At 42.9% G+C, this 20,377-nt stretch overlaps 2 protein-coding genes across 4 annotated transcripts; one reads left to right on the top strand and one right to left on the bottom strand.

Moving 5' to 3' along the window:
- Positions 1 to 209: 209 nt before the first annotated feature.
- si:ch211-63p21.2 (FH1/FH2 domain-containing protein 1) lies at positions 210 to 6,038 on the bottom strand. The gene is made up of 9 exons (XM_048970906.1): positions 4,856 to 6,038; positions 4,611 to 4,751; positions 3,912 to 4,094; positions 3,672 to 3,791; positions 3,093 to 3,254; positions 2,742 to 2,956; positions 1,679 to 1,877; positions 1,305 to 1,401; positions 210 to 603 (listed from the first exon to the last, which is right to left on the bottom strand). Exons 1-9 carry the CDS (start codon positions 5,327 to 5,329, stop codon positions 578 to 580), a joined length of 1,617 nt encoding a protein of 538 aa, XP_048826863.1. The 5' UTR covers positions 5,330 to 6,038; the 3' UTR covers positions 210 to 577.
- Positions 6,039 to 10,396: 4,358 nt separating this feature from the next.
- si:ch211-63p21.1 (uncharacterized) lies at positions 10,397 to 14,697 on the top strand. 3 transcript variants are annotated; one of them, XM_048971001.1, is made up of 7 exons: positions 10,397 to 10,590; positions 11,401 to 11,506; positions 11,872 to 11,982; positions 12,286 to 12,360; positions 12,711 to 12,781; positions 13,058 to 13,229; positions 13,589 to 14,697. In XM_048971001.1, the coding sequence occupies exons 2-7, from the start codon at positions 11,438 to 11,440 to the stop codon at positions 13,793 to 13,795; spliced, it is 705 nt and encodes a 234-aa protein (XP_048826958.1). In that variant the 5' UTR covers positions 10,397 to 10,590; positions 11,401 to 11,437; the 3' UTR covers positions 13,796 to 14,697. The 3 variants fall into 3 exon arrangements, with proteins under 3 accessions (XP_048826958.1, XP_048826957.1, XP_048826959.1); XM_048971000.1 differs by having other exon boundaries at positions 10,400 to 10,794; XM_048971002.1 differs by lacking the exon at positions 10,397 to 10,590 and adding an exon at positions 10,833 to 10,927.
- The last annotated feature ends 5,680 nt before the right edge of the window (positions 14,698 to 20,377 follow it).

The raw sequence follows: 20,377 nt of genomic DNA on the forward strand, positions 1-20,377 counted from the left end.
ACAGAACTTACTGAACAACAGTTCACCAAAATTTAAAATGTTGTGCTTAAGTAATGCCTGGTTTGGTAAATAAGGGATATTAAGGTAAGACAGGACAGAAATATAGTGCAGAATGTTGCATTTGTACATTCTGTTTGAGTTTCATGTATTGTCCAGCTTTTCCTGCTCAAGTCTGAGACATCACCCTGGCCAAGTCACCAAACTGGAAATTCATTAGCAAAATATCCATCTTTATTGAAATTTGAGGAACTTTGGATAAAAAGCATCTGTTAAGCAACTAAATGTGATCTAAATATACTACTAGAACTGTGTTGAGTACATATGCTGCCGTGATATTTAAAGTTAAGGGGAATGTGCCTACTGAAGTCTTCAGGAAGCATAGCATAGGTGTTGTACAGCATGTGACTTTTGCTTGGCCCATGTGGAGGTAGAGTTCTCAGGCCATGGTAACGGGCCCACTAGCCAGCTACATTTGGATGCTATTAAAGAAAGCTCAGCTTCCGGTCAGCTGATGTATCATGTGATCCACAATCAGGTAAGTTTGGGGAGTGAAGAGAAGGAGACACATCAGTCATTGTCACTTCAGCTTGGTAGACGCTTGGCCTAGAAAGCAGACACATATTGTTTGCAACAAGGGTGGCCAGTCATACCTGCAAAGGCTCAGTGTGTATGCAGGTTTTTGGGATCACCTTTAGGTCAGTTGTTCAAACCCAGGTGTGAGAATTCTTTAGCCAATCAGTTCTCTAATTAGTAATCTAATTAGGGAGTTTCAGTGAAAACCCGTATACACAACGGTTCTTTCTGGATAAGATTTGCCACCTCTGGGAGGTGTTCCTCGCAGCTGGATTTCTTGCTCAGCTGGGTAACTTGTTGAATTTAAGGTAGTCTGTGCCAAATATAAATGAATGAAGATGGACTTCATCTTCATTCACTTATATTTATCACAGACTACCTTAAATTCAACAAGTTATCCAGCTAAGCAAGAAATCCTGCTTCGTGGAACACCTCCCACGTCTACAATAACCAGACAGTAGCATTTTAAACAACACACATTTGCCTACATTTACATTGCATAAATGCATAGCTTTTTACATTTATGCAAAATAATTATATTATTATAATATTATTGTTGCCTATTCAATAAGCTATATATTTTCGTGGAGCATTTAATACCTTGCTGAAATAGTACAATAAGATATCATATAGAAATGCAACATAGTATAGGGTAAAGTTAATATCATTAATCACGATAGTACCTGCTTCGCTGGAAGAAACTTTATTGAACAGTAGTACTGTACCCGTACCTTTCTTTCTGCGGGAGCGGGGTAGGCTAGGGTCTCGGTGTAGCGTAGACTCAGGTGTTCTCAGGACCTCCTGAAGTTTGCAATGCTCTAGACACTCCTGTGAGAGGATGGAGAAGTGAAAATTAAGTATGGTGGGGTCAAGGCAGGAGCAGGAACTAGGTCTCCAAGGAACACCCCCCCCCCCCCCCCCCCACAAAGCCCCTTTCACAAACATGGCAACCCTCCCGGTGATTTTCTCATTCCCAATTTCAATAGTTAATTTTATTCCATCCCTCTGTCAACTTTACTCTCTTCCTCAGTTTCCCTCTCTTGCATTTATCCATTCCCATATTTATTTTCTCATGCCTTCCTCGCTACTTCCACCCGATGGCTACCTGTGGCTGGGTACACAGTGGAGCAGAAGTAGTCGTTTCTCTCTCCCTTTCATTTTCTCTTTCCTTCACCCTGACAATGGCTTGAAGGGACGTCCGGTACTCCAGGGCAAAGTTGCTGACAGTTTTACAAAAGACCTCAGGGCTAGTCTCCTTCACGGTACAGCGTGGATATCCCAGGAACAGCAAGAAGGAGTGGAACCTGCAAGAAAAGGCCCAAAGAAGAACTTCATACCATTGTTGTCTTTAATCATAGTGATTACAATCTTAATCACCATAGAGAGCAGTTCACAATGAGACAATGGCTGCATCCAAAATACCACCCTACGCTTTACTCAATGAGGAAAAAGTATGCACTACGTCAACGGTCATTTAGTATAATTGCTTAGTTTGTGTGGACAAAACTTCATACACTTTCTGAACGCATTGCATTACCTTTGACCTGCTGAACTTTGACCTTTAATGATAGATGTCCTGCATAACACCACATACCGATTTCACAAACCATTTACCAAACTTAATGAAACGCTTCCTATTTACAGCATTGCACCCTCCAGTGCTGTTGAGACTGCAAAGTAATGTTATCATGTGTCGTGACAGCTCTTCTTATCAACAATTTATAATAGAAAAAAACAGCACAATTCAACATTTATCATGCTTTTTAAATTATCATGGGAGTAAAAATATTAAGAATTATACTCACATTAGAAACACCATTACCATCAATCAACATTTTCATAAGTTAACTGCCAACTTCCTGAGAAGTCACGCCTAGAATTATGGGATTGAATTTTGTCCACCGTACAGAATTTGCACACTTTAGATCTTAAATTTTTGTGTCCTTAACTAATGCACATGATGGTTTTGGACACACTATTATGCCTCGTGTACTCTTTTGGTGCCCTATTCAGTATGGAGATGTGTGATTCCGGATGCAGTAAATGTCTTCAGGCAATATATAAACAATAAATTGAGGCCAGCTGAATATTACAATTAATACTGATAGTAATAAAGTCACACTGCTATAATAATGTTCTCAGTATGGAAGGGAAGTAGATTTTATTACCTATTGATGACTCTTCGATGGACAGCTTTCAGCACATTCAGTCTCTCCTCACATTCCTTCAAAATCCTAGGGAGGCGCTTTCTGAGGGAACTCCCTGCATTTTCTCCCCAAAGTTCCTTCCCTTTATCCCGCTCTAGCATGTGCAGCTGTTCCCATGATGCCTTGCAGCAAGACTGCAGCTGTGTGAGGTTAGATTGCACCTGACTGTAGTCACACTAAAAGGAAAGAGAAAGTATGTGCATGTGAGAAAATTTTTTGGAATAGGAATACAAATGCAAGTGAAAGAAAGGAGATTAATTTTGGCCAATATGAAGGTGCCATATATGAGAGAGAGTGATTACATGTACCTACCTTACTGACGCGCATCACGGCCATGATGTCAGAATAGAAGTCGGAGGACTGTGGGTAAAGCTGCAGCAGCAACACGCAAACGTGGTGCAACAGTGGTTGGCGGCTGTGCGTGTCTCTCACCTGAGACAGCTTACCCAGGTAACTCAGCTCAAAACCACTGGCCTAATGGGAAGCACAAAGCAAGCAAAAGACAGTCTTGTTAATGCAGCTTTAGGATGCCTGCTCTTATTAAGTTGAGGTCTCTTGAAAATAACAGAATTACAGAAACACAATAACTACTTTAAATCCAAGATATCTAAGTGTATCATTTTCTTTTTATGAATGACAAATAATTAATTAGACCATATTTATGTAAAGAACACAGCACAAGATATGGCTGGTCCGTTATGCGAGAAGTTACAAGTGTGTGCCCGTGTGTACATTTCAGATGCATACGCATCTTGGGCCTGCCTGTAGGACTGAGACACGGAGATCTGTAGGCTGTCTATAATACTCTGGTGACACATGCTGAGACACATTACTCAGAATCACGCCAACACACAGACCAGCAAGCTAGGGAGGCGAATTCAACAGAGTCACCTTGCACCCATTGAGAAAGTTGCCAATCGCTAACACCGTTGCCAGGATACAGCGGAACGTGTGACTGGCTGTTAGCTGCTCCATAGCTAACTTCAGATAGAAGAGAGGTTCAGCAATTTCCTGGGCAGAAAAAAAAACATTGGGGAAAAAATAACCAGTACTGTATGGTGAAAAAGTGCAAAACAGTCTGCTTAAACGTCACTGAGTAATATGAACACAGCTAAGATATGCGGCTCTCACTCTCTCCAAACTGTCATAATCCAAAGCGAAAGCCCAAAGTTGAAGTCTCTGACTTAGATGGGGAATTCTACCCAACGTGAGGAGACAGTCCTCTGCTGGGCCCAAAACAGAGTCTGGAAATTGGGCCTGGGCATCTCTAATCGAGCACAACTCTTCTTCTGATGGGATCAGAGTCTGCAGTTTCTAAACAGATTGAAAAATAAAACACCCATTACAGTAAGTACTAAACAGCAAGTCATTTAGATAATCCAGATGATGTTCATTAGGAGGTTAATTTTACTTACTAATATTATTTTAAGTATCTTAGTCAGATTGTACATGACTGTTATCAGTCTGCTTAAGGTTATGCAATGTCTTACATGGTATTTCAATCCATCCATCCATCCATCCATTTTCCAAACCGCTTATCCTACTGGGTCGCGGGGGGTCCGGAGCCTATTCTGGAAGCAATGGGCATGAGGCAGGGAACAACCCAGGATGGGAGGCCAGCCCATCACAGGGCACACTCACACACCATTCACTCACACACACCTACGGGCAATTTAGCAACTCCAATTAGCCTCAGCATGTTTTTGGACTGTGGGGTCAATTTCAATCTTGATTATTTATTTATTTATCTTTTTTAAAAAGCATGGAAGGTCTGCAGTGATAACAATAGGGGCTACTACCAATCACGAGTACATACAGCTTGATACACACCTGCAGGTCCTCTCTGTCTAGCACACAGCAGTCCATACTCATTATGGCAGGGGGCAGCAAGCGAGGAGGTGGGAGACTGCTGAGGGCGATAGTGATGATGTTACTACGCTTCACTCCTAGTACCGTGATACACTTGTGCTTCTAGGAGAAGTAGACACAGAACACAGGAAGCAGTGTAAATGCAATGCATACACGCTACATCAAGAACGCTGAGTAGACAAGCAGACACAAACTGTCTTACTAACCTGCTGTTTTCTCACCCTACATCCATTGGTGTTGTTTTTTTTGCTATCAAACAGATACTCCAGTTTCTTTGTATCCAAGTTGACTGGTTCCAACCCTGCCCAGATGGTCTGGGTGCCAAAGCGACTGACCTTGGGAAGCACAGGCAGAGACTGGAGAGCCCTCCAGTGGAGTCTTAGAGTTCGTCCTTTATCAGGGCTTGGGCAATCCAACAGCATTGATGGGGGCAAAGGAGGAGCAAGTGGTGGCGGGGCAGGAATAGATTTCCTAACGTCTGCATTGATTTGACAGGTATGTGTCCCTGCAAGTCCTCCATCTCCCTCAGGAGTATCTAGTCTTAGGTCCTCTTCATCCCATAGATCAGAAAAGTCAAACGTGTTGAGACGGAGATGGGAGACAGGGTTTTTACATGTGTCCCAAGATTGGTCAAAGCTTGGGAGGAGGGGACGGTTCTGATTGGAGGTGGCCTTTATCATTTATTTTCCAGATCCTTAACTCTTTTTTTAAAAAGATTTATTCTTTTTTTCCACAGACTTTGTCTAATTTGCCAGTTGTTGACAATTACAATGAAATGGAAAAGTTAATCCCGTTTTCATTACCTATAATAATACTCAATACAGTATTTTCTTTCCATAATATAGAGCAGTTTTGCTTTGCAAAAGTTAATTTGTTCTGCCTTATCTGATAGTTTACTTGCAGTCCATTGTCTTTTACTGGTGCTCGACTACAAGAAACAAAACAATGGATGTCAACTCCAACCTGTACGGCATTGGGTCCCACGGAGACGGGTTCCTCCTGGGTCGGATTGTTGTGTAGATGATGGCAAGCTGAAACAGAGAAGGGCCCTCGACGCCAGCACACCTCTGCCAATATATTACAGCCTCTCACATACACCTCTTCTCCAGACGTGCCCTTAGCACATTGAATAGCTCTAGCAGAGGCTGGTTTGGCAGGATCCTGGTCACTGTCTTGCCATGGTCATAAAGGTTCTCCAAATGAGTTGGGTCTTACTGAGCTCAAATGCATTTGCCTGTACTGCCAATAGGTCACATCTGCAAGTACTACAAGCTGACAGACTAGCTGAGTCTAGGTGGATTAATCACTGCTATTTAAGCTGCACCCATTTCCTTAATTTCCTTATCACTTCCTCATCTTCTGTTTATACCATAGCCTGGGTATATGCAACTGTCTATCTCCTTTGCTCAATCCCTCCCACCCGTGCCACCCCCCATCATCTATTCATAATGCCTCATTTCTCTACCTAAGGTTCTGTACGTACTATTTTTCTTACATATCCTCTTCTAAATTTCCTTATGTTTTGAAATCTTGTTTTCCACAACTGGGGAAAAAATATGGTGAAATGCAAAGGGGTTTTAAAGACTAAAATAGACAGGTGAGGAGGACCAATATTTTATATTCTGTACTGCATGCATCCCCATTGAATGTAACTAAATATAGAAGTGTTCTTGACTGTTTGCACTTTCATTGGTGATGCAGGGTACACATTTTGTACAAGGACGTTTACAATCAATTAATTGAGATGAAGTCACCATTAATAGCCACCAGTACTAGTCTGGAAGCTGTTCAATATTTTTCTCTAAATTTATAGACTTGTTATGTTAAATGCCTTAAGATGTTAAATGCCTTAAAATCATATTAACACCTAAAGACAACCATCTAATTTAGGAGAGACTACTTATGTATTCTTTGGCTCATGTGCACCATCATGTGCACTCTTTAGTTATAATGTACAGAGCTGTTCAATTTTTTTTTCTGGATAGAAGCCCCCGTAGGTTTGATAAAACACTCAGACAGTCGCACAGACAGTGTTTCTCTCTTACTGTAAACTCCTTAGACCATAGATATCAAACAGTTTAATCTAGACAAAATTACATGCAATTATTCCTAATTAGCTGTAGACTTCCAACTTTTCCCCACCTACTTTAATGACTCCCTTAGAGAGCAACTGGAAATCACAGCAGAGACGATTATAACGGTCATATAGAGACTTCAGTGGTTCATGAACGATTCTTTAATTTTGAACAAATCATTTTGGTGAAAAAAATGATCTTGGTCACTGCAACGATTCATTCATTTCATTCACCATTCAGCTTGTTCAGTAAACTAGATCATGAAGCTCATGAGTGTCATGTCGATTGCAGTTTTCCCTTTGTGTAATGCTGCTAGTTATTTATGGCAGTGCATGGTTCATAAATCTGGAACTTTCTTTCCTTTTACAATGAGCAGCCTGCTCTCCATTAATAAAAACCATGATCCACAGAAATCCTGTTACAGAGATGTCAGAAGTAGAATCTCAGAAATTGATGACCAGAAGGAGACCCCACTGGCTGAGCATTATGTCCTCCTGGGGAGACCCAATAATGTGCTGATGTTCTGCGCTGCCAGTGCCAGGCAGCAGAGGGCGCTGCAGATCTGCTCAACTACAGCAGACAAAAGTCCCTAGAACCCTACCTCACCCAAGTGAATCTCACAGTTTGGTACAACAGCTGATCACCATGGAGATGGCAGTACACCTGGTGCTAGCATCGCAAGGGGAAATGGTCCAGGTCCTACCCAGCATCTCCTCAGACGAGCAGCGAAGATCACTCTCCTCTGGCTGCAGCGCGGGAGCAGTGTCACTACCTGCAGCCATCAGCGGAGACTATGAGCGAGTAGCTGACCAGTTGGCAGAAACAGGAGAGCGAGACCACGGGAGCATCCGCTGCCCACGTTACCCACATGTTCCTTATGCCTTTGTCAAGGCATTAACACCAGAACAATTTCGCCAGGGCATCTGCTACAAGTGCATCGCTGGATGGTGCCTTGGCAGAGGCAGAGAAGGTTGATGCAGTACACATGCCAAATGTCGGCCATACCAGACCACCTGCCGTGAAGCTGCACCTGTAACTCTGGAAGCCTGGGTGGGAAAAAGTGAAACTATACTGTGATGCAGCCCTCGTCCACCAACAAACTTCCACCCCCATGTCGTCAAGTGGACCAGCTCGGTCAAGAGCGAGGCCTTTACATGGACTGCATCATGGAGGGCACCTGATGCTGAGCCCTCATGGACACAGAGTCCACCATCATCTGCCAGAATGTCCTCCCAGGCGCCTACCAGCCAAGTGAAAGAGATTTGACTTTCATCCATCATTGGCTTGTGCATGCCAATGAAGGGGAGGAGACAGCTCAGCATCAAGCTGGCAAAGTGGACCATGATCTAGGTGTGGCTGGCCAACATCTGGGATGAGTGCATCATGGGGCTGGACTTGCTCTGCTGGGGCACACATTGATATCTTTGCTAACCACACTCCACCTCAGCGGAGATGCAGACTGGCAGTGGATGCAACAGACACAAACATGACAACAAAAGGGACCACCTCTGTGGCTGTGAATGGAGCAGGCGAGTGACCTAGTATTGACTTGAGCGAAGGGTTAGCTGCAGCCCGGGAGAGAGAGCTCTGCATTTCCTTAAGAGACTAAGGCCCTCAACTTGCAGTGAGGGGACTTTGAGGAGTACAACAGGCTGCTGTACTGGCACTAGCAGTCCCGGAGAGCAACCAGCACCTATTGCAGCTGTTGGTGCCTCGGAGCATTTGACCCACAATTTGAGCCAAGCACTTTGGAGCAGCAAAAACACTGGGGAAACCGAGGAGCTGCATCTGTTGACCTGGCTGTAGCCAGGACACTGAACAGTTTGTTCATTGCTGCAATATATGCACTGCCCAGAACGGACCAAGCCACCAATCACAAGCACCACTGCAGACTTATCAGGTGGGGGCGCTGATGAAAAGGGTCACGGTGGATGTGCTGGGTCCTTTTTCCTGTAGCAACACTGGGAATCGTTACATACTCGTGGCCATGGATTATTTTACTAAGTGGCCTGAGGTATATGAGGTTCCTCACCAGAGTACAGCAACCACAGCTGAGAAACTCATTGAAGAGATCGTCTACTGCTTCATGTGCCGGAGAAACAGCACAGGGAGCAGGAGCGAAACTTCAAGGTGCAGATATTTGGTGAGATCTACAAGCAGCTGGGCATTGTAAAGACCTGCACCACCGCTCTTGGGCTGGTGAAGCAGTTTAATCTCATTCTTGGGTGACTGGGATCACCATCTGCCCCTGTGGGCACTCCTAGCAGCAGTGGAGGAGAGCACTTGGTATATGATGACTTTGCTGATGTTTAGGTGGGAACTGCCCATGTCAGTTGACTTGGTTTTCAGGTCACCATCAAAGTTATAGATGCCGCGGGAGCAGGATAGTCATTTTAGGGGATTAGGGGAGATTCTCGAGAGCCTCTCCAATGAGTCTACCACCTGCAGTTGATTGACTGACAAAAGGCTGTGGTCCTGCACAGGACTTACCTGGCAGTGTACTGCCCCCTGGCCTGGCCTGACCTGATCCCTCCTGCAGCAGCTGAGGATGCTCCAGGGAGGGAAGGTATGCCAGGGACACTGGTGACTGTGAGATGTTGGTCACAGCAGCAATGCTGGCCTCTGCAGTATCTGCCTGACATTGTGTTGTACCAGGGGCGGCTGACCCGTCAGGTAGGGGCAAGTTGTACACAACAAGTGTAACACCCTTGTAATGTTTACCACGGCGTGTGCATGTTTTCCCTATATGTACCGTTGCTAGTCATCTGAGTACTTTCATTTCTTTTACAAAGAGCTGCCTCATCGCTACTAATAAAAACCATGACACACACAAATTCTATTACAATATATTTATTTATATGCAAAAAACACATTCACTTGAAACACTTCACTGACCTGAGGGGAAATTCATTTTCACACAGAAGTGCATAAAGTGCACAGATCCAACACAGGAAACTACAAACAATATTATGAGAATAAACAAACAAATAAGAAGGTATATATGCTCCAACAAAGGCATCCTGTTTGCAATTTACATTGTAAAAATTCAGCGCTACTTTAAAAATGAAATGCTCACCTACCTAGTTATGGCTGGGGGAGACAGCTGGCACCAGGGGCGGATTAATTTATCTGGGGACCACTGGCTGACATCAACTAACAGTCCCGTGCTTTTCCGAGGCCGGGGCCTGATATTTGCCGGATCTCTTATGAACTTATACACCCATGGCTGGCACGTCTGACGGACGTATTTATTAAACATAAAATGGACCCCCCAGTAATGACAAATCTTTTCAAAGCGGACGTTTCAGAAGTAAGGCGACGGCCGTAGTGACCCCATGCAAAATAACTAGACAGCAGAATAGAAGTAGAATACAAATCACATACCAGCCCATCTTGAGAAAAGAAATATAACGTAAACTCCACAAAACAGATACTACTGTACGAAATACGCAACCTGCGTTCCCTATTCAAGCATTCATTCAAAGCAGGTTTGTTTGAGGAAAGTCATATCGCTCTCCTTGACTGGGATTGGTCATTGATCATTCCAGATTTATCAAATCACAACCCTGGATTTAAAACAAGGCGTGGTTTATGGCTTCTGAACTCCCACCTTTAGTACGTCACTTGTAAGCGCGATTGGTTGAACTGGCTCTCCTGCTGCCCACCTTCGCATTGATAAGTGGCCCCTACACCGTCAATCTGATCCCTCCCACACTGCTCGGAGAACTTGTTTTGGAATGTATTTATGGCAGGCGCGCTCCCGATGCCTGCGCCGTAAAACGAGTCGGATTGACACTGTTAACGTAGATAGCGGATTACAATGTCAATTATTTTGGGAACACCGCAAGCTTCCATTTTAACAGCCCGTGAGGGATATGCCTTTTACATTTTATTAAACTTGTTCCAGTTATAACGATATTTGACATTCGGTACAGCGATGTTTTGTAAGGACAATATCCTGAAGGACTGGTAGAGTCAAATTATAAATAATATCATATGGAGTTTTAGCACAACGTTATTAAGTTCCGTGGAGCCATAGCGCGAAGAAGGCGTCATGTAGGAGCGCGCTTGTAAGACAGTTCCTTTCATTTTCATGTTTTTTATCGGTTATCATTTGGAGGGGTTATGCTTAGGTGCTGGAAGTAATAACGCTAAATTATTATATAATGATGACTCGAGATTTTATAGACTGTATATTCGAAGGTAATATGTATTTCGTTACATTTATATACCGTATAGGTATATATAACGGTGTGCGTATATATATATATATATATGGTATGTGCGCCATGATCAAAAACTACCTCAGGCTGCCATTAAAATGAAAAAGTTGTCGCGCACCAACATCTGAGCTTGAGGATTACGTAATTAAAGTGCTCGGTTTGAAAGCAAGAGATGAAACTGCAACAATGTGTAAATACCAGGGAGCAGTATTCATATCAATTTCCATGAGCTCCAAAACAATTATAATAAAAATAGGCGTTCCCTTATGATATTGTATTTTAAAAGTTTAAAGATGGTGACACGGGAGCTGTCTGAACTTGTTTCATTTTATTTGCAGCCTATGTGGATTAAGTGAACGCTCTGGTTTATGTAATAGTTGAACTTGTGGGAGTTGATAGTTTAGTTCAATTGTCGGTTGTGCGTCTTTTAACCCACGAAGGTGTCTTCCTTAGGCGTTAGTGTGCGCGTGACCCGGGGCAGGGGAACAGCATGAGGCGCGAGGATTCCGACTCAAACAGCTTTTTTTCTTCTGGGGAAAATTCCGACCACGAGTATGAGGTACATTAACGCACTGTCATTGCTGGCACAGTGTCACTGTTTAATGGTGTCTTGAGTAATATACAACTTCCTACATAAATGTATCCATGCCTCCGGTTGTTCAGATATAAAATACTGTTGTATCGGAGTGGTCTTTTGCTTCTATTTATCTTAAACACTCTCTCTCTCTCCCCCTCTCTCCCTCTCCCCCTGCCCCCCTCTCTCTCTCGCATATACACACATTCAGGTAAGCAAACTGAATTAACCTTCTCAGAATATTTTGCGTGTGCATTCTAAAGTAAAAAGAAGATCCAAACCAAATAATACCTGCTGATATTTTTTCTGTATGTAAGTGAAATTCTGCATATAAGTGAATTCTGTTATAGGAGGAGCAGGGAGCCAGGCGCCCGGAGATGGTCAGTGGGTGCAGATGTGGGCGAGAGCGTGTTTGTGACAAGGGTCGGTGCATGCACTGCTGTAAAACACGCACACAGCCGGTGAGGGTCATTTCCTTGCTCACTTCATTTTCCTATTATTCTGTAAGTGTGACTTATCCAGCGCATGTTGTTCTGTCGTTGATTTCCTTGTTTCTGTTCATTAAGCCGCCTGGCATTCATTTTACGCCATTCCGTGTTTTTCTGTTCTGGACAGCTCTTGGTGTTTCTGTATGCTGCTCTCTGTCATTGCAACTGCTAGTGCATCATTAGGACCTGGTTGTTATGGAGCAAAAAGAATGTATTTGGCAAAAAAAGCATGTATATCAGTGAAACAGACCTCTTCCCTTCCATCCATCTGAACAGGATGCAATGAAGGGAGAGTTCTGTGAGACACAATGGGGGCTGATAACCAGATACTCAGAAGGATATGGCACAGAGGTACTGGGAGAGTGAGTGAGAAGAGCATTTTGGCGTTGTACTTATATGAAACAGAGTATCAAGGCCATTTCTGAAGGCTAACAAAATCATAACTATGAACAAGAAGTATTATGTCTGTAGTGCAGAAGAAAAGCTCATATTCACTTATTCACAAGTAATGAAATGCTCTAAGCAGGATCTTTAGCTTATTATAATTGATTTTAACCAGTGGCAGTTAAAATCACCTAGTTTTATAAAGCACATCTGTGTATTTTTTTTTGTGGCATTAATTGCTTGTTTTAAATTTAAAAGTATGGAGATCTGTGAAACTGCTCACTGCTGCACTGGACGCCTGGTTTATTTTCCCATAGGAGGAGTGTGGCCAGTCAGATCCTCAGGGAGAGAGCGATGCAGATGCTGATATAGAGGACACAGATAGCCGGTAGGCAGCATGTGCAAGATCCTAGATGCACAAGGCATGCAGAATGAAACTTGTGCATACCTGCAGGGGTGTCATAAAGGGGGGGGGGTGAAGTTAGGATGATTCCTAAATAATTTGGAACATAATTGGATTGGTCTGGGTTGGGGACCCAGTACGATATGCCTTCATGTTGCCCAAAATCACTAGCGGCACCCCTGCATGCCTGATTATGTACCGTTTCCCCACATAGGACCCTGTATTTTACAGGTGGGCTTTCTTAAATTTTAATTGGCCTAGGCTTCCAGAAACAGGTTCGCTGCAACGAGTCAGCTCGCGGAGACGTCGCCGGCAACGAGTACCGCGGCAGGACACCACGGAAAGCGAGGATGATGGAGGGCGGAGCCACAGAGTTCACCGTTGGAATCTTCGACTCAGTCCTCATGGCACACACGGCAGGACTATCCTGGAGGTACGCAGCTACTGAAGCCGAATGCTAAAATGCATCAGTGCACACAACTGAAAAATTAGACCATTCTGTAGCTATATATGTTCAATATAAAATTATTCTTAGGATATCTAGTCATACTTATACATGCAATATCAATACTGGTTGTCCATTATAGGAAAAACATAGAGTCAGTAAAGACATATTAGGCACGTAAATAACTGTCCAGTTTTAATATCCATTTCTACTAACTCCCTCCTCTGGCACAGTTGTTAGTTTATAAGTAACAAGCTTATAAGTAACATCTTTACAGAATCATTACAAAGACAAATGGTTCTAATCTCACTGTGTTTAACATCCCCCTCTCCCTCTCCTTTTCCCAGGAAAGTGTGTCCCAGGTCCGGCCGCTGGTTCTCTGCCGGCCCTGTGTCGGCCAGGGCCTGCCTGCTACCGCACAGTGGCCCAAAGGTGGAATGTGGTCACTGTGCAGGTGGCCACTGTTACTCTCGGTCTCCCTTGTCCTCCTCCTCTTGCTCCCCGTCTTTGCCGTCATCATCATATTATTCCTAAGGTCTTCTGCCAATACCTGACACCTCTATTTCTTGCTGACTATTTTAGTCATTTTCATGTGAATATAATACTTATTTAATCTAAACCAACTCTCATTGCTTTTGAAAACTAAAACCTTAAAAAATCTAAATATTAGGCCTGTTTTGCTATTTTCCCATTCATTTGGAAGCTCATGTACTCCCACCTGTCTTTGTCTTTTTTCACATCAACATAAAGCCAGACTCTGTAATTGCTCATGGCTTAGTCAGCTTGTTATGTTTTAACCTTCCCCACCTTTTTGACTCGGTTCCCTCTGTGCTTTCATCCATTACAAAATGGAAACAGTGCATGAAATTATATCTGCTTTGTCACATGTCAGAATTGTAATGTGGAAAACTGTAAATAATTCAAGCTATGCAATCTGCCAGTCCCTGTATTTTAAAATTTAGTATCCTGCCTTTTTCAAAAGTGATGGATGAATGGTGAAGTATTTAAATGTGCCCTCTAAGTCTCCCTAGTGGCAGTCGTAAGGACTGCAGGAAGTCCTTGGAGATATAGAGGTATGGTGCTCAGGGTTTATAGTCAGTAAAACTTATAAAAATTTCTGATTGGGCAGAAGCCCTTTGTATGAAGGCGCTATTATCTTTTGTGCCCTACTGCTTACTTTGTAAATACAGTCACACATGCATGGCTGCCGCACCTCAGCTTGCCCAGCCTGCACTCAGTGTGAAGACAGAATAAATAGGCTTGTGCCATGTGGCTGCTGGAAGATGCAGGTGGAAGGCCCTGTTGGCCTAGGCTGATACCTTTGCAGGGGTGGGTGATGCAGCTTTCACTCTTCGTGTAAGCTTTGCCTTCGCGGAGAGCGGTTTGCATTCAATGTCTTACCAACCACCACTTCATTTGGGGCCTGATTGAAATAAAACTTGGTTGACATTTTTGATTTAATGTCTTTGTATTCTCTGTAGCTGATCTGGACAACAGCTACACTTTGGGTTCAGCACTGGGAAAACAGAACTGTCGGATTTGCTTGCTTCGCGCTGTAAATGAAGTGCGCACAGCACTACGGCACCAGTCTAGTTGCAGCGAGCGCGACAAGTTCTCACAAACCGGCTCTTGCTACACATCAGCTCTTGCTACACAGCAGTAAGTAACATACACTGTTTTGCCATGAGGGGAAGGAATGAGGCAGAGGGAATAATGCTTTTGTAAGAAAGGACTAGGGAGTTTTTTTAAACAACAAAATAAAACCAGAAAAAAATATATGAAGTCTCACCTCTAGCAAGAAACCTTAGTCAGGCACTTGGTCCAGCCTGGGTCAGGTGGGTTTATTGTTTAACTGTATGCATGGAATTGACAATCATTTGCCATGGCAATGCAAAAGCTCATCCAAATCTAGCTTGTGCCATTGCTGTACCTCTAAGTAACGTACGAATAACATTCATCCATCCATTTTCCAAATTGCTTACCCTACTGGGTCGCGGGGGGTCTGGAGTCTATCCCGGAAGCAATGGGCATGAGGCAGGGAACAACCCAGGATGGGGGGCCAGCCCATCGCAGGGCACACACACACACCATTCACTCCTACAGGCAACTTAGCAAGTCCAATTAGCCTCAGCATGTCTCTGGACTGTGGGGGGAAACCGGAGTACCCAGAGGAAACCCCACGACGACATGGGGAGAACATGCAAACTCCACACACATGTAACCCAGAGACTCAAACCAGGGTCCCAGAGGTGTGAGGCAACAGTGCTAATCACTGCACCACCATGCCGCAAATAACATTTGCATTTATTCTATATAATGGTGAGGAACATGGTCAAATACCAGCAGTGTGTACTGTATGGTAAATGTTAATGTAAATTGAGCATGATCACATACATTGTGACTCACCATTATACTGTCGCATTAAAATTCCTATATATTATGGCCAAAATCCTCATTCTCTTAAGAGGATTGGTTATAAGTAGAAATGTGAAAAATATGACTTAAGTTCCACATGTCATCATTAACTACAATATAAATCATGTTACAAAGTCAAGACATTTCTCAATAACTAACCGTACTTCACTGACATCCAGTACGTTATTCATGCATCTATTATCATGTTACTGTATAAAACAATCATCGAAGACCATAGACCATAGAATATGAAAGTATAACATCATAGTATAACCATTGCATTTCCATATCTCAGTAGGTCAGATAGACATTGTGGTAGGATGAAAAACCAGTCTCAGGCTGGGGGGGTTAGTCTCAGCTGTGAGACACTTTCTTAACACCAAAATAAAACAGGCGGCGTTCTAAAATAAGGCTGGCTGCTCGGTCCATTAGAAAGCTAAGCTGGGAGTTTCCTTACGTATCCCTGCCATTTGTTTCCCAGCATGGCTCTGAAAACCCCAACAGCCAAGCGATCATAATATGTAGACAGTTAGATTTATTCAGCATTCAAGACAGAGGTAAAGGAAATGCTGTGAGTCTAAACCTGTGTTGGCTTTTATGGCAGTATATGAATAATGAATATTCATATAATATAAACTGATTTCATGCAGTTTTGTCCACTGCATGTGGCATCTCTGGATCACTTTCTCAGCACACAGTCAAACTTTTTGTTGCAAGATGGTATCTTCTACAGCCCCAATAGGTAAACTGGGAGGATTATTAAGTGCTGTGTGCATTTTCCAACCATGCATTGACTCAACAGGTTTTCAGAAGACAATTTAACCCTGGTTTCCATCGTTTGCTTTCTTTGATGCCATTCTGGTGCTATGAGGAGTAGGAATAAAATAATTCCATATTGAGTAAATTTTAATGTGTACCTATGATCCCATTTAACTCTTTCAAACAGGCTGTACTTGGTAGTGGACATGTGGCATGCTGTACTGGAATGAATCAGTGAATTAATTTTTCAACCATGACAGGTGGTATGGTTATGGAGGTAGGCTGTATAGCTCACAACCAGGCCAGTGTGCGTAATCCTGTTGTTGTCTTGAATGACACCTCATTACTAATTATTAGTGTTGTAGTCAGTTATAACAGAGGAACTTGCAAGACCCAGACATGTTAAACTTCCCTGCTGACAGTGAATTCAAGACAGCCTTGTGTTCACAGACAACCAGGGGTCCAAGGTCAGTAGGCAGCTATAACTATTTAACAGTTACTCATTAACAGCTATAACACGGATAATGATAGCCAAAAATAGACCAGCATGTACTTGGTGATAAGTAGTCTGGTCTATCCTTAAAAATGAGTGTGTTGTGTGAAATGTCACCCTGGTTTATCCAACATCCGGCTGCATGCTGAGACTTATGTTGTGGTAACTGTGCATGTCAACACTACAGTCCTCTCTTTGCAGTAGGGGAGGTGAAGCATTAATCCCACTTATGCACAAATATAGTTCAATACTGAAGTACAGGCAAGGTCGGACTGGCGACAAAAACGGAATTAATTTGCTGTCAAGAGGGCCCAATTAGATATTTTGCCTTGGATTGCATGAGAGGTGGGGGGCTTGGCATGGCTTGCCACCAATGGGGGGGTCCCTATTATACATATTTCACCGATCACGATCAGTTGACCATCAATGAAATACAGCACTATCCATTGCTATTCTCTTGTGATTGACTTATTATCGGCCCTCTCTAGAGTGGCCCATCAGGAAAATTCACAAACCTCCCATTAGCCAGTCTGCACCTGGGTCCAGGCCAGCCGGCCGGTTATCCATTTTCACTGTGATGAAGACGGCAGGGGTTGTGATGTTGCCAGTGGTCATTCTTGCTGGCAGGCATTCCGGCGTGTCTTGGAGGATGTTATCAGATGCACGGCAGGCAATGAAAATAATATGTTGTCAGGCCTTCCAGCCAGCCATTACAGGGGATTATCCAAATGACTGGTCGTAAAAAATGAGCCACAGTTGCATCACGCACAGAAAGGCACAGTCTGTACTGCTGGAGGACGTAGCACGGCTGATGAGAATTTGTGGTGCTGCCTCTCAGTCACTGGCCTCGTCTAGATGGTATGAATCCTCCTATATGTGAAACCGCAGGTCTGCTTTTTCAAGTAAAAATGGAACCTTGTGGATAGAAGTGTATTTAGAACCATACCATCACCAGGGAAATCACAGAACTTAAAGTGGTCTGTTCCGTCTTTGTTATGTTCCGTTATCGTTAACCAGTCATGTTTATATTGCAGCTGTGCTCATGTCTACATATTCCTTTTATATCTGGAGGATACCCATTGGATACTAACAGAAAATATTTACAGGAGGACCAGCTGTTGTCATAGGCTAAAATTTAGCTGTTCTGTAGGACACAACCCAAAGCAAAAAGAAAACCAGTATATACCATATAATGATAGCAAATGTCGGTACAGGACTAGGTTATACCTTTCCCACGCACGTCAATATGAGATGATTCATAGAACACTGTTTACCAGGGTGAATGAAGGGTGTTTCTATCAGCCCTCTCTCTCCCCCAGTGACCAGATCTCCACGGCAACCATCTGCATTGCAGGGAGAAAACATGTTTTTTCAAAACTGTGCCAGTGCCAGGCCCGACCAGTTAGATATGTACTAGAATGTATTTCACATATATTTTGCATATTTACTCTGCCGGTAAAGGTACAGGAATGTGCTTCAAATATTTCTTTTTACTGTAATTATTTGCCCTGCTTGTGATTGGGGCGGTATAGTTGCTGAGTTAACCGGTTAGCACTGTTGTCTCAAACATCAAACATTTTGGGTCTCGCTGAGCACTGCCTTCTTACTGCCATGCGTATATTTCTGTCTTGGATGGTGATTTTTTCCATGGTCAGTCACAGTCTGAGTCAAAGGCCTGGTGTTGTTTTCACCCTAGTATAATTTTATTTTGAAAACAGGCTGCTTTTACTGTAGTGTAATGTTTCTGAAATATATGGTATATACATATACCCTCAGTGGTCATTCTATTGCCAAAAATCTGCTTTTCCAAAGAGAGAATCATGTGTCTGCCAATATACATACAGCCAGGCTTGAATTTATGGGGGTGGGGCCCCTCGGAAACAGCCACCCTCCTGGAATTTACACATATTACAGTGTCGGGAGTTTATAGAGAATGGTATGATGAACCAAAAGCACCCAGTCAATGGCATTTCTCTGGCCAAAAACAGTTTATTTCTGAGGAGAACAGGCAGATTGTTAAATCTAACAGGAAGACCTTGAGAACCAGATGAAAAGCTCAGTGCAACAGAGGTGTGTAAGAAGGCATCCTAAAATGCACAGCTCTATATTTACTCACTAGCCCAAATGTGTTCGCATGTGTAAAAACTACTTCATTTGGATCGCTAAAAAGAATAAGATGTTCATGTAATATTTCGTAGTTATCACAGCTTTAAAAGATTTCACCATATCAAAATATGCTTCACTGGAAATCCGTTGTAATGGATTTATCCGTTCTTTACTTTTTCTCTCACTAATATTTCTCTCTGGCCTTCTAGTATAACTGTTTGTAGCTATTTAAAGAAGACTGCGTGACAGGCTGCTCTGCAATAATAAATGCTGACATCAATGAAATGAGACCCGGCAAACATCATATCAATCTTCCTGTATGATTGAGTTTGAAGGATGAAAGTATATAAATGAAAAGAAGTGATGTGCCAGAGGGTATTTCTGGAATTGGTAAATCATAGCCAGGAAAATGACCAGGTACCTATAAATGCAGTAGGGAAGACTCAGGGCTCTTCATGCGAGTGCGTGATGGCTTCTTCCTCCTTGACCCACATGTACCATCATGATCCTGAGAGGAGTAACATGATACTCTCCTACACCCCCTGGAAATGCCCAGCTCCACAGTCCTCCTGGGCCTCCTTTGCCTTTTAGTGCCTGACTCTGAGGCCTGTGGTGTAGGGCAGTTCTGGGCTGAGAGAAATGAAACATTCTCCCACCCCTATTGATGTGTCAAAAGCAGAAACACAGGCATTCCTACAATCTGTCCTATTTATCTGAGATTATGGTCTAAGAAAAAATATATATATATATATTCTGTCCTTGGTTGATTGAATCCGCAGATATGGAGGGCTAACTCTATACTGATAATATGAAAAGCACAGTAAAGTGGACAGTGGTAAAACTTAGCAAAAGACAGTGAAATATGAAATGATATCAGCCGCAGGAGTTTTAGTAGCAATACAAATTCAAACAGCAAAATGCTGCATGTTCACAGGCCTTCACAGGTGGACAGGCTAAAAGTCTGACGTCACTACAGTATGTTTCTTATTGGTGTTACAATATGAACAGCATGATGAATAGTGTTTGAAACTTTATAAAGCACATCAGAGATTTCATTCTTGTAAAAGTTTAGTAAACAACAGAGCTGAAACAAGCAAGCAAATCACGCTCTGTACTTTTTCCTAGAGTAATTTGATGTACGGAATATAATTTTCATGTTAAATATTGAGCTTGGAAAGGGGGAGATTGGAAAAAAGGCAAAGATTTCATTTTTATTCATGAATGAAAGAGAAACATCTGGAAGGAATCTTCAGCAATGGCTTTGGATCAACTTTCCCTCCCAAGCAAAAAAAATGTAACAAATATAGCCTTCAATCAAAAAGAAAATACAGTTTTTGCATCGCAAGCAATCAAGACAAAGAAA

Source organism: Brienomyrus brachyistius, chromosome 12, assembly GCF_023856365.1.
Source record: "Brienomyrus brachyistius isolate T26 chromosome 12, BBRACH_0.4, whole genome shotgun sequence".
Lineage (NCBI taxonomy): Eukaryota > Metazoa > Chordata > Actinopteri > Osteoglossiformes > Mormyridae > Brienomyrus > Brienomyrus brachyistius.

What these genes read in the sequence shown, in the direction of transcription:
- si:ch211-63p21.1 (XM_048971001.1), top strand. Translation starts at nt 11,438, where the DNA reads ATGAGGCGCGAGGATTCCGACTCAAACAGCTTTTTTTCTTCTGGGGAA. An exon ending in ATAGAGGACACAGATAGCCG is followed by an intron (nt 12,782 to 13,057) that starts GTAGGCAGCATG and finishes TAATTGGCCTAG; the next exon opens with GCTTCCAGAAACAGGTTCGC. An exon ending in ACGGCAGGACTATCCTGGAG is followed by an intron (nt 13,230 to 13,588) that starts GTACGCAGCTAC and finishes TCCTTTTCCCAG; the next exon opens with GAAAGTGTGTCCCAGGTCCG.
- si:ch211-63p21.2 (XM_048970906.1), bottom strand. Translation starts at nt 5,329, where the DNA reads ATGATAAAGGCCACCTCCAATCAGAACCGTCCCCTCCTCCCAAGCTTT. An exon ending in ACTTTCTCAATGGGTGCAAG is followed by an intron (nt 3,255 to 3,671) that starts GTGACTCTGTTG and finishes GCTTCCCATTAG; the next exon opens with GCCAGTGGTTTTGAGCTGAG. An exon ending in CCGTGATGCGCGTCAGTAAG is followed by an intron (nt 2,957 to 3,092) that starts GTAGGTACATGT and finishes CTTTCCTTTTAG; the next exon opens with TGTGACTACAGTCAGGTGCA.